Here is a 16,164-nt window from a genome sequence, read left to right on the forward strand (position 1 = left end):
CTGTCAGGTGGAAAATGAAAGTTTTGCATTGACTTTATGGTTCATGGCCTTGACAACTTTAGAGGACAGAGCTTCTGCTTCATTAGAATCATAGAATGGTTTGGTTTGGAAAGGACCTTAAGATATATAGTTCCAACCCCCCTGTCATGGGCAGGGACACCTTGCACTAGACTGTATCACCCAAGACTCCATCCTTGAACACTGCTAGGGGTTGAGCATTCACCACTTCCTTCGGCAACCCATTCCAGTGCCTCACCACCCTCACTGTAAAGAATTTCTTCCTTATATCTAATGTAAACTTCCCATATTTAAGTTTAAACCCATCACCCCTTGTCCTATCCCTACAGTCCCTAATGAAGAATCCCTCCTCAGCATCCTTGTAGGCCCCCTTCAGATACTGGAAGGCTGCTCTGAGGTCTCCACACAGCTTCTCTTCTCCAGGCTGAACAGCCCCAACTTTCTCAGCCTGTCTTCATACAAGAGGTACTCCAGCCCCCTCATCATCCTCGTGGCCTCCTCTGGACTTGCTCCAACAGCTCCATCTCCTTTTTATGTTGGGGACACCAGAACTATACACAATACTCCAAATGAGGTCTCACGAGAGCAAATAGAGGGGCAGGATCACCTCATTCAACCTGCTGGTCACACTTCTTTTGATGCAGCCCAGGATGCAGCTGGCTTTCTGCAAGCGCAGACTGTGAGCTGTGAGTGCACACTGAAGCCGGCTCATGTCAAGCTTCTCATCAACTAACATCCCAAGCCCTTCTCCACAGGGCTGCTCTGAATCTCTTCTCTGCCCAATCTGTAGCTGTGCCTGGGATTGCCCCTACCCAGGTGTAGGACCTGGACTTGAAACAAAAAGTACAATAGCTTATGTATCCTATTTGTTGTTTTTCTTACAGTGTTACTCCTTTGTTCCTTCTTATAAGTAATGTTTGAAAATACTAAGCTTAATCTGTTTTCCTTTTTCATCTCTGATCATCTTCCCAGATTTGTTCCCGAAAGGATGGTCCCTTTTAGTTTCCCTCTGTCAAAGTGTGCACTTTGGGACCCAGGCCCTATGGGTGATGTCATTGGCTCACATATTACCTATTACAGGTATGAATAACCTTTTCTAAGTGGCTAAAGGTTAAAATCAAGAATTGCATAATTCAGACCCTCATTTATCTTTTGAACCTAGTGTGTGACAAGGCACAAAGGAAAAAGAAGCAGCTGGTATATTCATTATAAATATATAGGGATTTTAATTGGAAAGATTTGAGAGTTTCTGTGGTGTAACACAAATGGGTTGGAGGCACCTTAGTCTAAAGTAAGTTACAATTTCTTTCAGTTTCCTTCTCATACAGAAAAGTGTAAAAGCAACTGTATATCTGTCATTTTTAACATGTTTTTGCTTGTCTCTCAATATTTACAGAGAAAAAAAATATTTCTGACAAACTGGGTACAGATTGGGTGCTTCAAGTAAAACTTGAAACTAAGTATTTTGCTTGCTTCAGGGATCTGTTTTAGAATACCCAAAGTTCTGATGTTTGGGAATTTCTAGGGCAGGATATTCCAAATTTGACTTGTAATACAAAGGGAGGATAAAAATTGATCTTTACTATTTAAATGTGTAAGTTTATATAGATGTTACAAAAATCTTACTGTAGTTATTAGAGCAAGTATATGCATATATGTGCATATAAGGGTGGACAACCCTTGCAGGTGAGAGGGGCCTCCAGTTGTACTTGCCACATAATGTTCTTTGAGTTAATATTAAATTTCAAAGTTTTAACAAAGTTTAAAATAAATTACCTGTATTTTTATGGAGGCTTTTCACTGTAGTTCCTCTTGGTCGGGTATGATAGGAGCCATCAGCACAGTATTCACATAAACCAGTAGCTTTGCTTTCAAGTCTGACCTTTTTCCAAGTCAAAATCGGATAAGCTATCTCAAGGTAAAGTAATGTTGATGTATTTACTGTTCTAGATTCCAAACTTACTACTAAATAGTGTTATTGGATGGTCTTACAGAGCATCCTGCGGGGCTGCTCTAGTTAAAATATGGCTTTCTTGAAGATAAATGGTTGGGGTGATGCATGGAGCAGGAGCTAAAATTCCAGTGATGTTTTATACAACATTGTTAATTCTTACCTTTTTGTTGTTTAGGGCTTTGGTATGTTTCTGTATGCTTTCTTTTTAAACGATGAAAAAGCCTCATGGAAGCTGTTGGGATATAATAAATACTTCTTTAAAAAAGCATGAAAAATAATTTGGGTCCTAAGCTTGCTTATTGTCTCTTTTTAGAAACCCAAAGTTATCTATGATGGAGAAAACCTTGCGACTTGCCTATCGCCATGCTAAGCAGAATGAAAAGAGATTATTTTCTTGTTTTTTGCTTGGGACTCTTGCAGTAGATGAAGGTAACTTTAAACATCAGGTAGACAGACAATATCAGCTGGTTGAGTAAGTTGTTATCAAGGAGCCCAAGTTGCTTTTGTACTCTAATTTTATGTATTTATTTATTTTAAAGATGGGGAAGGCATAACGGTAACAATAGACCGCTTTGATCCTGGTCGAGAAGTTGCTGGTGGATCGGGCAAAATTCCAACTGCATCTCTTCCTGGAGACTTTTTGATTCCGTGTACAGTTAATGCCTGGGGGCCTTCTTCAGATAATATTATAGTGCACAGTGCTGAAGATATCAGCTTGGCTTTCAAGGTGGGCACCTCTTGGCAACTTCTGTGTCTTTTAAACAAAAAACTAGGAGACTAGGTTAGGCAAGAGACTGGACTATGCACAGCGCTTGATTTCCAACCACCATCAATTTCAAACACAGCAAAGTGTGTTGTGTGTGCTGAAGCAAGATGATGTAGTTGGTTATGTGAAATGACCTTCTTGCGAGTCATTGAAAAGTGTATCAGAAAAATCAGTTAGTCTTCACGGGTGTTTAAGGATCATGCCGTCTTTAATCCTGGACTAAAATCTTGTCTGACCAAAAGTTTTTCAGCTGGTCTGACCACCAAAACCAGCAAGACAACAGTGATTGCAGCAAACTTATTTAAGCAAGAAAAAACAGCTATTTCTTTCAAATCTATTATGAATGAGTTGTAGTATTTGTGCTTGACAAACTATTGCTAGGCAAGTAGCTTTTAAGAAAGTGTGTGAACTCTACGTAGGTTAGTAGTTACAGCTGAAATGTGTGCCCGTCGCTTCTGTGCTCTGCTGTAGACATATAATCTAACAAATACATCTTCCATTCCTGTAAATGTGTGCCTGTAGTTGTTGCTCCGTGTATTTTACAATACAAACAGTGCTTACTTCACGTCTAAACTTCCTTATGATGATACATCCAAATGTTAAAATATAAATGTCTTAAGTGCAAGTAAGAAAACTTTGACAGATCACCTTGAACCTTCTAGTTACATGCTATTTTATTAATTTTTATACAATTTAAGTAACCCCAGTTTTTTTAATAAATCATAAAATGATTCAAAGATATGCATAGCTTAATTTCAAGTGTATTTTACATTATTGATTATAATCAGTATAAACATGAGCTTTGGAGGCCAGTGTTAACAGCTTTTTATACAGTGCCCACTGCAGTAGTAGTTGTGATGAATGATTTGAATTCCTGGTGTAATACAACTTGAATCATGGTAGTCATAGGAAGACAATGTAGTGTATTTACCTTTTTTCTCTTTTCCCCACTTCTAGGGTCTGCAGCACAGTCTGTGCAGTAAAGAATCACTGGACCTTTCTAAACTGCTCACTGTGAGAGCTCACATTGTTTTCACAGAAAACCTGGATAATCTACATTTTAATTTTTACTGGGCGTCTATTACTGCAGCAAATACCTTGGAATACACCCCTGTGAAGTCTGTTCCAATCATTCCCACAGCCCTAGCAAGAAATTTGAACAGTCCAATGAATATTGCACAAGTTCAAGGAACGAGTAAATGTGGGTGAGTAAAGGGTGATGCTAAAGCTATCAAAATTGCCTGGCAGTTTATTGCATTTCCTAAAGCAGGTAGGTAGGCAGGCAAGATCTCATCCAGTGCTTTGCTTTTTGTGAAATAACTGGCATAAAAATAACGTAACTTCTTGGACTTGAAAAAAATTTAAAATGTTATAAACAAGAAGGATGAAATGGAGTGGAGCAGAACTCTTAACTGGTTCAGTAAGAGTTCTTCATGCTTTTGACTTCAGTAGAAGGATCTTCCTGCTGGGGCATGGAGACACCCGTCTAGTTGACACAATAAATACAAACAGCACCCAGATTTTTAAATAGTATCAGTGCTTGCCCTAGACTGAAAATCAGATGAATGTGAATCAGCTTTTTCTGTTGATCGTGCTTTTAAGATGGTATTGGGGAATTGTCATTCTGACAGATAACTAATTTACTAAGGTGAAGTTAAGATAGACCAGGGAAATAATTTGAAGCAACTGAATGTCAGACTTTGTGAATGCCCCCTGAAAGTTCCTTTTCAAATTTAACATGACTTGCACTTCTGAATTTGTCATGAATGCCATAGTAAGCAAATTTTGTCCTCGATAATTCTTTGGTACACAGGAAATTGATGAAAAGCTGAGGGGTTGCTTTAAGTGTGGAGAAAGAATGGGTTTGATTATTTCCCCCAAAAACACTTCTTAGTGTTTTCTAAACATGTATTTGTCTTTTCAGGATTCTTTTCTGAAAGACTGCCTTCCAAAATACTAAAGAAAACCTCAACTTCTGCTTTCTTTTAGCTACCTTACTATGGACCAGACACGAAAATTGCTTTTGCTGCTTGAGTCTGATCCCAAGGCATATGCGCTACCATTAGTTGGAGTGTAAGTATTTGGCTCTGTTTTTACAGATTAATATACACATTGATTTGAGATGTATTTGAGGGATTATGTACTGGAAACTAGGTAATAAAGCAATCTCTAATTGGATATTTCTTCTTGCTTCTAGTTGGCTGAGTGGAGTTACCCATATCTGTAGTCCTCAAGTCTGGGCCTGTTGCTTGCGGTATTTATTCAGTTCTTCAATTCAAGAAAGGCAAGTCACTTTTATGTATAAAACAAGGAAGCTCTTGGCTGCCTAAAAATGCATTCCACAGAAATGCATGGCAACATGGGCTCTGTTCAAAGATACTTCAGGGAATTCTGTGATTTGTATGTTACATGGGAGGTAAGGCTGTCTGTTTTATTTGTTCTTTCTGTTTTTGACTTCTGCCTTGCAAATTTTCTATGACTGAAGTGTTAGAAAGCTGAGCTGATATCTCAAACGCAGAAAAGGATAAACATTAATATAATTAAGGTCACTACATTTTCATTTAATAAAGAAGCAGGAAATAGCAGTTTAAGCAGAGGTGGAGTTTCAGTTTTGAACTTTTCTTATGGGTTTTCTCCTTGACATAACCCCCTGCTTGTATCTGACCAACATATTGAAGCATACTGATTTGCAGCTAATACTGTCTTGACTTCCTGCTAAATATTCTGGGGTTTTTTGCTTTTCCATTCTGATTATTTTTGTTTTCATTGTGGTGTTAGTAGATAATCATTCCTCATCCTCTACATCTTTTCACTTGTAACATATGCCAAGTTCTAGTTATATGGAAGCTGGGAGGGAATGCAGGTATTTATAGTTTAAAACTGCTTTTCAGGCAAACTAAACTTTTAAATATGCTGTATGCATGAATATTTCTTCTGCTCGACCACATTTGCTTTTAAATTATGAAATAAAACTACATTTGGTGAACAGATGTGTCTGTAATTACAGAAATGACTTTTTCCCCTTAACAATTTAAATATGCCCAAATACAGATAAGAGTCCAATTAGATTATAAGATGGGCGGGTTAGATGTTTGACTCTCATTAACTTTCACTGATTCCATCTTGGAAGTGGATTAGGCAGAGTTGATGAACCATGCAAACAGAATTAACCTCTGCAGACTAACTGCTTAATCTACACATCATGTGTTTTTTAACTCTTGAAGTTGTAAGTATCATTTTAAAGTTGCATGTGAATGCAGTGTTCAAATAACTTGTTCCTACTGCTTTCTCCATTGCATATATTTTTTAAAGAAAAAAGAAACAAAACCCTCTCTACAAATAAGTGTATTGCAAGTGCTATAAAAAGAAAAATCGTTCTGGAAGTAGTACTACCTCTTCATGGAAATGCACATTATTTTCATGATCCTTGATCTTTTGTGTTAAATGTTGATTGTTGTTACTGTACTCGACGTGTACAAAATGAATTAAATATAATTTTTCTTCCAAAAAAGGTAAAAAAAATACATTTTTTAATATTTAGGGGTAGCTGAAACACTTTAAGTGTCTTTATAATACGTCTTCAATTGAATTATTAAAAAATCACAATATCATTTTTATAGATGCTTTGTTCTATGCTATGATTAAAATTTTCCAGGAATTCACTTAAAGTACTAAGTGATCCTAAAGGTTTGAACTAGAAAGTAGATGAGTTATTCCCACTTTCCTCTTTGCTTTGATGCTTGCATGTGGTATCACTCACAAGTCCATCTGCTCTATTTATAGTTCAGTACCACTCAAAATGCGGTGATTCACCAGTTTGCTAAACAGTGTGATAGTTTGCTCAGTATATTGAGAAACTAAGGGCCTTCTTCCTGTTTCTTACGTTTTGTTTTTTTTTAAGATGTGGGTGTCTTTGTATTTTAGGGTTTTTTCGGAATCTGGAAGTTTTCTTATTGTGCTTTATTCCTTGACACACAAGGAACCAGAGTTTTATGAGTGCATCCCCTGCAGTGGACAGACTGAACTAGGGTTTCAGATCTTAACTTGCAGTGAAACAGTACACCTCTTCAAAGTAAGTGGCTTGGTTTCCTACTACGTTGTGGTACTTTAAAATTTTACTTTTAGTTTAAGTATTTAAAGGAAGAGTCACTACAATGTGACACAAATGGAGCTGCAGTGTTTGAAAATGACATAGCTCTATAAAGCTAACTTTTACAGGGATTACTGTAAATTCAGTTTGTCTCTCAAATTGAGACTTGACCTCCAAGGTCAGCAACCATTTGCTTTTCTGATAGAAAGATCTGTCTTTTAAAATGTACTGTGCTGTCTTGGACTTAGTGCTCCTTCTTCTAGTGCCCTTTTGGCTTTATGAGCAGAGATTCTGATTTCCCATAGCATTTGCTAATAATCCCATATGCTGTGTATGTGCTGGACACATCAAACAACTGCTGTGGGTGATGCATATCAGTGCTTTCTGGAGAGCAAAGCTAGGTGCTGGTGCTTGTGCTTTGCTTGAAGTTGAATGCAAAAGGAAATTCAGTGGTTACTAACCTGCATATCTCATGTTGTGCTACAGTAAGAAAGCAGAAACAATTTCATCTTTATGCAAAGTAACTCTTTGAAAGAGTTTGATACAGGGTCTGAGACATAACTAACCAGGTTTGAGGAAATTCTAGGAAATCTAGGAAATCCTTACATGTTTTCCTAGGCTTGTACAGAACCTGAAGCTGAATTGTAGTCTGCTCAATAAATGCACCTATACTCTGGCAGAGAAACAGCTAGCGTAATGTGTGTCCTGTTTTCTCTGTTCTCTTTCCAATTAAATGTCCATGTTCAAGGCTGCTTTCCACCTTTTCCCTAGGTACAGCTTAGCTTCCCGAAGAAGACAAGCCTCTTAACAGAGGCTCATTTCCGTTGTCTCCAGGACTTGCCCAGCTGTGGTGCATGAAACATCATAAGGAACAGTTGCTGTTTCCTATAGTGGTGAAGGCTTGTGCCTTGCTGTGTCTAGGCAGTTACAGCAAGGAAGCATCTGCTCATGCCTATAATTAGGCCGACTACTTTACAGAGTAGCAGGGGAAACAGTGTTTAACAGGAAGGGAAGTTGCCTGCCTCCTTGTAGTGGTGAAAGAATTGAGAATTGAAAGTAAAGGACAAGCAGCAAGTAATCAGATACAAATATCCTTAAAATTGTTTCTTTAGGAGTAGTACTTCAGTGGCTAAAGGTTGAAAGTTTCATGCTTCACACATAAGGAAAATTTCATTCCAGAATGTTGCACCTTCAGACAAGAGCCCTATCCAGTTTGAGTTGAGTGCAGAAAAACAAAATGCAGAAACTGAGTTCTTCAGCAGAGTTTGCAAGAAACTTCCTCTCAGAAGGTAAATCTTTCAGATGTCATATATATGCAAAAGTATTTATTGGATGAGGGTTTTGTGACCTGCTGTGCCAGGTGTCAGTTTAGCTGTGAATAATGATCCCACATTAAAATCTATGTATATGCTTTTGTTTATTCCTAGAGTTAATATTCCTCAAGTAAGATGATTAAGCTGACTGTATTCCAAAAGAAACTGCTTGTAGTTCTACTCTTGATACTGGTGGTTTTAACTTGTACAGTGGATGTTTTTTAAAAGGCTTCTGTACTGATGGAGCTTAGTTCACTGTATTAAGCCATCTGTGAGATGTGTCCTTTGAAGCAAATCTCTAATTCAAATTATTTAAGTTGGTAAAATTCCTTTTTCCTTCCCACTTATTAGAGATGGAGACCTGGTTAGGTTGAAACATAGGGATATTAAAGAACCTTACTTATCCATCAAATTTTATCTATGACTGTAAGGTGGCCTTTATTTTCCTTTAAACAATGTTACATCTTTACTGTAGTAGTCCTGATCTTTCTAATATAAATCAGTGCTTTGCTGTTAGAATGTCACTTAAAAGGTGTGCACGTCTGACGCAGGATTAGTATCCTTTTGTCCAAAAGCAGCATTTGTATTATCACAGTTAGAGCTGTTTGCTCTGTGAACAACCTAGCTAACCAGGGAGGAGGTGTGTAGCAACTACCTCTTGAAAAAATGATGCTGGTATTGCACTGTAGATGGCACAGTGGAAAACGTAAAGATTCATGTTACTGCTGCCAGATCTGGCAAGCAAACATTTTTAGTTTGATTTATGTTGGTTGTAGTCCTTCCCAAGGCTGTTCACCTAGCAAGTTGTCAGCAAGCGATCATGACTCTGGTGTAGAAGATGAGGATTTATCACCCAGACCAATTCCAAGCCCTCACCCAGTGAGTCAACAGGTAACTAAGGAAATAATTGTTCTTGGCATCTTGGATGTGATACTTAGTGCAGCAACACTCATTGTAAGGGGACTGGAGAGTATAAAGTTAATGTCTCAAAGTGCTGGCAGGGGGGAAACAGAGCTGAAGGAGTGGACCAAGAGTCCCAACTCCTGCTCTAGTGAACCTGCCTTTTTTTCCGGGATTATAGATACTTTAATTCTTGTATATGCTAGGGTCTGGGAACAGAGAAAGTATGCTCTACTTTGGGAATCTTGCTGCCATTAAATGGAAGAGCTGTGGTGTCTGAGGTAAAGATAGAGGCAGCAAAGTCTTTCTTGTTTATTTCTGGGTAAATGAAGTAAAGCTCTGCTGGTCTGTCTTTTTTACTGCAGCATATACGAATACAATGAAATAGCAGCCTTGAAACAGCATAGGTATAGAATAGGTGAGAAGGTACAGGTATATATCCTATAGGTATAGAAGGATGAGACAGATGCAACAGAACATTTTACAATAAGCAACTATCTACTGGGCCTAAAAATATTAAGAGAGAACATGTAGTCTGCTTCTTGAAGGGGAAGGAGCTATACTCTGAAATGCCCTTCAGGATCATCTGGAGCATTCATTTAGTAGACATGGCTATTATGTCATATGAAAGTAATTTTGTCTAAGAATGATCCTAGATATCTTGCTGCTTTTTCTGTATCTGGATTTTTCAATCTTCAGAAAAGTATTCAATATGTAGCTGGTTTAGAGCTGGTAGTGGTCAAGTATTGATTTTTAAATTAAAACACTTTCTTCTAAGAAATTCTGCATCTGAAGAGATGAAAGACAGTATTTTAAAATGACCTTAAACTTGCTTGTATGATTGTCCCTTCAGGTTACCAGGATCGTTCCTTCAGTTCCTGAACTGTCACTTGTTTTGGATGGGAGTTTTATAGAATCAGGACAATCGTCTAAGCCTGTGGGGACTTCAAATGCTAAAAGTTTACCCACAGCCCTACATCAGCCTATTAAAAAGAAATGGTGCTTGGAATCTATGTATTACCCCACGCAGCACTCTGAAGACAAGCAAAACTTTTCTGCTAATATGGGAGATCCTTCTTCAAGGCAACTACCAAACCATTTAAACCAGAAAATTCCAACCTCAAGGCCCTCCAGAGGAAAGCAAGCTTTATTACAGCAACCCTTGCACTCCAAGAAATCTTGCCTTCAATCAAGAAAAAGTTCTGGATCTTCTTCTCCTTCAACCCCTTGTAGTGGGCCTTCCCCAGATACATCTGCACATCACCCCAGAAAGCCATCAGAGAGACTTGTATTAAATCCCAATGGAATCTCACAGCAAGGAGAGCCTCCAATTAGAAGAACATCAATACCCAATTCCAAGCAGCTCCCTGCTGCTTCACAGCCAGGCCTCTGCAACTCTGTGTTTTCACCACAGATCTGCAGAAGACCACCAGACCTGCAGCTGTCTGCTCCAGTGCCACCTTGCTGTCCAGCTGGTGCATGCGCCTGTCAGTGTCCTGCTTCCATCCAATATCACCCAATAAACTCATGGCAAGGAAGTGGTAAAATGAGCCCCCACCATGGAGCAGAAATCCAATCGGAGATGGCTCAGCAGAATCCATGTACTGTGCTCCATCAAAATATCATTTGCCCAAATATTTGCTGCAATCCAGGATATACCACAAGCAGCCCTATAAGCATGAGATATCATGGGAGAACAGGGAGCTGTTCTCTCGACAATAGCTTATCGCCGGGAATAAGACTGCCTTCAAGTGCAAGCCCCTCTAGTCCACAGTTTTGTGCAGCCCACTCACCGTGCCTGCACATGCCTGCTTCTAAAGCAGGATCAGATAATGGAATGATGGGATTATCTCCAGATGCATACCGGGTTCTTACAGAACAAGATAGACAACTCAAATTACTTCAAGCCCAGGTTTGTGGAAACAGCAGCTTTCTCCTCTGCCCTTTTAGCGATTATGCTTTGATAGTTCCCCTGCCAAAGGAATTAAATTAACTGTTGTCTCTCCTTGTTGGAACAAGAGAGCCTGTCATACCAGCTGCAGTATGGGGATAGAGGGGGGTCCTGATTAGCTCTGCTAATTGGTGTGGTTAAATGAAAACTATTAGACTCTTGCTTGATTAAATTTTACATTTATTTTTATCCTATTTCCATAACAGGAAGGTTTCCCTTTTAGCAGACTCTTTTACAACACAAACTGATATGCCTTGTGTATAAATACTTTCCTATATATATTTTTATATATATATATATACACTTATCTATGTAAAAAAAAAAAAAAATCACTGTGTAGGCTGTAGCCTTTGGAATTACTGCAAGGATACAGGTAAAGCACCAAATGTTCTCGTGTGTTGCTTTGCTCACCTTCAAGCCTGTAGCTTCCCGAGCAGTTGAGGCTATTGCTTTGAAAACCTCAGTTCTCTGTTTTCAGCAGACTGGTGGGATTCATCAGGTGTTTGTTGCTGCACTGGAAAATTGGACTTTGGGGGTCTTGCTATGTTCTGGTTTGATACCAGGTGAAGTTTCTTCAAAATACTGGCCTCTTAAGTTATGCTGTTGGCCCTGTATTTTACAGGGTCTGATTCAGGGCTGCAAACCAGAGTTTAAATTGATGAATTGGCGATGAATGATAGGAATAGGAAAATTGCTCACAATACGTATTTTTTCCTGCTTAAACTAGAAAATTACAACTGAAATAGGCTTTAGATATAGCTCCTATGTGTTAAATCAAGCTTTCAAAGCATGGGTTGTGCACAAGAGAGGGAAACCTCTCCTTATTGCATAAATGCAGCCTTCACTGTTATATTTCTCCATGGAGCTGTGAACTAATCTGAGAACAGGGTGGATGCAAATACTTGAGTGAAGATTGCCTGGGCAGACTTAATTTTATCATTTAAGTGCTTAGTTTTGTAATTAGTACAGAGTTGATTTAGCATGGTGTAGGGACAGTTGGCATATAAATGCTTGGCTGGTAAGTCAGTAATAGGCTTTATATACGAATGAAAGGGGCAGAGAATATTTCCAGCAAATGTAGAGCAAATAAGCTTTACTCAAGTTGTCTTGGTGTAGTTCTGCCAGCTTACTTAAAACCTCTTCTTTGCTAGCTCTGCCAACATCAAAATTGATGTTTTGATTTACGCTGCATGCACTGCTGAGAACTGGAAGGTCGTCAGACTTCTGTGGCAATGCAGCCTGGATTTGACTCCACATCTTGGAGGAGCCCAATTTAGTACTTCACTTCTGCCAGTTATACTTTATATTTTGTTGTACAAATTGTAACATGCTGATAACTGTTACAGATCCAACGCTTACTGGAAGCTCAGGCTCATCAGGCTTGCTCCTCAGATCCAGCTGCAACTAGCCACGCTCTGCAGACTGAGAAGCAAGAGGATGTTGTTTCTATGGAAACACCATCCTCATCAGGCCCACACATGAGGAGAAGTGTGAGCGTGGCTGTGAGCACAGGTAACGCTTTAGTCTGTAAGAATAGACTAGCATCACTTTTTCTGGATGTTTGAGTTACATTTGGGCATAGAGGGAATGTTTTGCAGGAAATCCACCAGATACAAGAACCAGCTCAGTTCTCTAGGTGTTATTTTCAAGTTTAGGCTGGAGTTACTTTTTTCTCTGGGCTGCAATAGCAATGATTGCCATCACTTGAAGAAGTATTTTCCCAATAGCTCTAGTCTTCTATTTTAAATTTTGCTATATTGAAAGAAAAACTCCATCTTTTTGAATTAATAAACTGTTTTGAAAAGTAATAGCTTCTATCCCATGTAGTGTTCTATTAAATGTATTATTGAAGTTTTTTCGTAAGTCATGCATTCACATGCACAGAGAGGAGAATGTGTTTGCTTTAATTTTAGCAAGTTATGGAGCTGTGTCTGTGAAGTTACATATTAATGTTTTGGTTCCTGTTGAATCCATGGAAATATTGTGGTTAGTCTGGAGAAAATTTTCAGACTGGCTGAAAGTCAATGCATTAACATGCTTTAATACAACCGTTTATTTTCATCAAGTATGCCTTGGAAGAAACTAGGACTTGAATGATGTTTTGGCAACTCTTAGCTGTTCTAAACCCTAAATCGCTTTTACACTGGCAAAAAATCCTGAATGTGAGGAAGTGATTCCTCTAGCTTTACAAAGGCAAAGGGTCTCAGAAGATAGTAATGACTTTCCTTTAAACAGGTAATTTTCTCTTCCAGGTGCTAGCTTGTTTTGGAATACAGCTTCAGAAAAACAAGATGACTCCATACCACAAGGGAAAAAAGAGGATGAAGAGATTTCTAAGGAAGACATAAGCATTTCAATTAGTGCTGAACAAGATGCGAGTAATACAAGTATTGCCTCTTCCTTAAAGGTGGTTGACATGCCCAGCTTTGTAGACAGTATTCACCTTGTGGAAGAAGGAACTAATCAGAACATTCTCCAGTAAGTAACCTGAAATATCTTGTATTCATATTATAAGCTGAACTGCCTTTAACAAGTTATTACTTTCATAATTATTTTTTTTTCAGGATTTACAGTCACCTGATTTCAGCTGTTGTGTTCTTTCCCTGCTTTGTTTTTTAATTATGCTCTGAATTGTACAGCTCACCAAAACCCAGCCACCTTTAGAGTCTGCATTTATCAGTCATGCAGGTTTAGCTAGCCTACCTATCAGCAGCAGCTGATGGCAAAAGCCTTTAACTTGGAAAAACATGTACAGTGCTGGCAGCATTCCCTTTCTTACCTTAAATCCCGCGGGGTAGGGGGGAAGGGGATGCTGCTGTAGTCAGTTGTTTTCCTACAGTGGCTTTTCCCTGTCAGTATTCAGAACCCTTTCAGTTCTGAGGGGCTTAAGATGAGGGATTTATGATCGCTTCCTGAATTTCGCTCATTTTACACTTAATTACTTTGTGTGTGGTGAATGTAGGTGCCAACTTCACTACTGTTAATTTAATTATTTGTAAGCTCAGATTCTTTATAGTGCAGTGCCTCATCTCAGGCTAATTTGGGAAGTGATTTTAAAACATTTTTAATTATCTATATGGATGATATTTTTACAAAGGGAATAGCTCCACAATTTAGGACTTTTAATCATCCAATAGTCTCTAAGCATGAAAACCAAAGGAGGGGGAATACCCTTCCAGTTTAAATTAAGTTTCTAAAATAATCATGTTGGGGAAGAGGCTGGTAATTAAGCCATAACTTGAATATTCATAGTCCTTGATTAAAGCATTATCTGCAAATATATACTGCTACCATAAATGTTACTGATTCAAATCAGTCTTTTGAACATTGTACTGGAGAGAGATGCCATCTTAAGGTTCTCTTCAACTTGCATTCATAAACCTGTAAAATAGCTGTAGAAGTATCATATAGTAAGAATGTAGAGCATCACACAGATTTCTTTAAGGAGGAGGGGAACATTTTTGGGAATGATGAATAATTGCTAGTGTAACAGTAACTGATAACCTACATTGACTATCTAGTATGTCACGTGATTTCAATCTTATCGCTTTCAACACAGGCAATTGATCAGTTGAGTTCTGAAATTCCCTTATCTTACACTTGTCTCCTGAGGAGGAACAGGAAGGGGGGGAGGAGGGCTGCTTAAAGATCTTCTTTCGGATGATAGTACTATTGATATGTCTGGTCTCAGACGGCTTTTGCGATGCACACATCAGCTACCTGAAGGGGATGCAGAGCATCGCGTTGTAACTCAGTCTACAATATTTACCCTTTTTATCTGGAAACTTCAGGATAGATTATGGTTCCTCTTTCACATCTGCTATTGAGAAATATTTCAACTAGATGTTTGTTCTCAATTCATGGTACTCAGTGTGCATTGTGTATGTGTGTGCTTGTAGCAGTGTCTTTGAGAAGTTTTCGAAGTGTTTTGAAACTGCCACAGGAATCTCATTATCAGCTACCTTGGTAAAAACAAGGTTTCAGAATGTATGGAAGATACGTATTCCTAGAGGCTTCTAAGTGTCCTTAAAAATGCTGAAAACATAAGACAAACTCCAAACTTAATAACTTCAATTTCAACTGCTCTAAGGTTAAGTCACAGAGTGTCAATGAGTTTTGCCTAGTCCAGAGTTTCTCTCTGTGAGGTGTATTTCTTAAGTCCTCAAAGAACTTTTGAAAGAAAATGACTGCAAGAAGGCGCAAAGCCTCAAGCAGTAGGCAAACCAAGAAAATGTTAGGATCTCTTTACAGTACCCGATTTGTCTCCTCTTCATGAAAAGGTAAGGGACACGTCGTCATACTACGTGTGCTGCTTCTGTTTCAAGGAAATAGTTCGACATCTCTGTGTTCTTTTCCAGAAACGGAAACGTTTCCCAAGCACTTGTTCGAAGTTCATCCTTGGAAGAAAGTATTAGCGTGTCTTTACAGAAAGAACCAACAGAGGGAGCCAGCAACCACGTGGTGGTAACAAGTGAACACAACTCGGAGCCACCCGCCTCGTTGCTGCCTCGGCATCCATCAGAGGATCAGAAGCTTTACCAGGACTTACTGGTAATTCATGTACCTTTGATGTTCTGCACTGAATGAAACAGTCAAACAGCACATGAATGGAAATTGCATGTGATGTTGGTGTTAACATTTTACACTCTATGGTAAAGCTCCAAGCTTGTGATTCTTCATTTTTCAAGGTTTAAATGGTTATTCTGTATTTCATTCTTCCTTGCATACATGGAGTACTGTCTAATAAATAATAAGTCTGTAGCTCAGAGATAATTCAGTTGATAGTTTCCCAAATTGGTGCCCTTTAAAATAGCACAGCTTTTTACCTTCAAGTCCCTTAAAGGGCTTTAATCTTGAAGAATATCAGTATGTGATATTCAGAATGAGTATGCAAGCTTTCTCTAAAAGTCTATTCTGAATTCAATGTGAGATATTCCAGTGCTTGCCTACACTGCTGTGAGTTTATGTGATTGTATCTGAACTGAATCTGAATTTGGCTTCTTAGTCAGAATAAGCTGTTAACCCATCTGATTCTGTTTTAACTGGCACAAGAATAAACCAGGATTTTGGGTTTTGACAACTACTGCGTGTCATAATGGTTTTGCCCATGTGGTATCTCTCATGCTCCCCTTTCCTGCAGGGCCAAGTAAACCACCTCCTAAAGTCCTCGGA

At 38.7% G+C, this 16,164-nt stretch overlaps 1 protein-coding gene across 1 annotated transcript in view; it reads left to right on the forward strand.

The window, feature by feature from the left end:
- Positions 1-1,006: 1,006 nt before the first annotated feature.
- The window catches only part of STIL (SCL/TAL1 interrupting locus), a 17,918-nt gene continuing 2,760 nt past the window's right edge, over positions 1,007-16,164 (forward strand). Inside the window, 15 exon segments of the mRNA XM_010022649.1 lie at positions 1,007-1,098; positions 2,286-2,401; positions 2,512-2,699; positions 3,696-3,943; positions 4,728-4,811; positions 4,936-5,022; positions 6,663-6,810; positions 8,008-8,117; positions 8,918-9,032; positions 9,895-10,953; positions 12,339-12,504; positions 13,245-13,470; positions 15,351-15,543; positions 16,133-16,162; position 16,164. The exon segment at position 16,164 is cut by the window's right edge and continues 235 nt beyond it. Coding sequence (XP_010020951.1) covers positions 1,007-1,098; positions 2,286-2,401; positions 2,512-2,699; positions 3,696-3,943; positions 4,728-4,811; positions 4,936-5,022; positions 6,663-6,810; positions 8,008-8,117; positions 8,918-9,032; positions 9,895-10,953; positions 12,339-12,504; positions 13,245-13,470; positions 15,351-15,543; positions 16,133-16,162; position 16,164 — 2,863 coding nt within the window.

This window comes from Nestor notabilis, unplaced genomic scaffold (assembly GCF_000696875.1).
Source record: "Nestor notabilis isolate BGI_N333 unplaced genomic scaffold, ASM69687v1 scaffold5689, whole genome shotgun sequence".
Classification (NCBI taxonomy): domain Eukaryota; kingdom Metazoa; phylum Chordata; class Aves; order Psittaciformes; family Psittacidae; genus Nestor; species Nestor notabilis.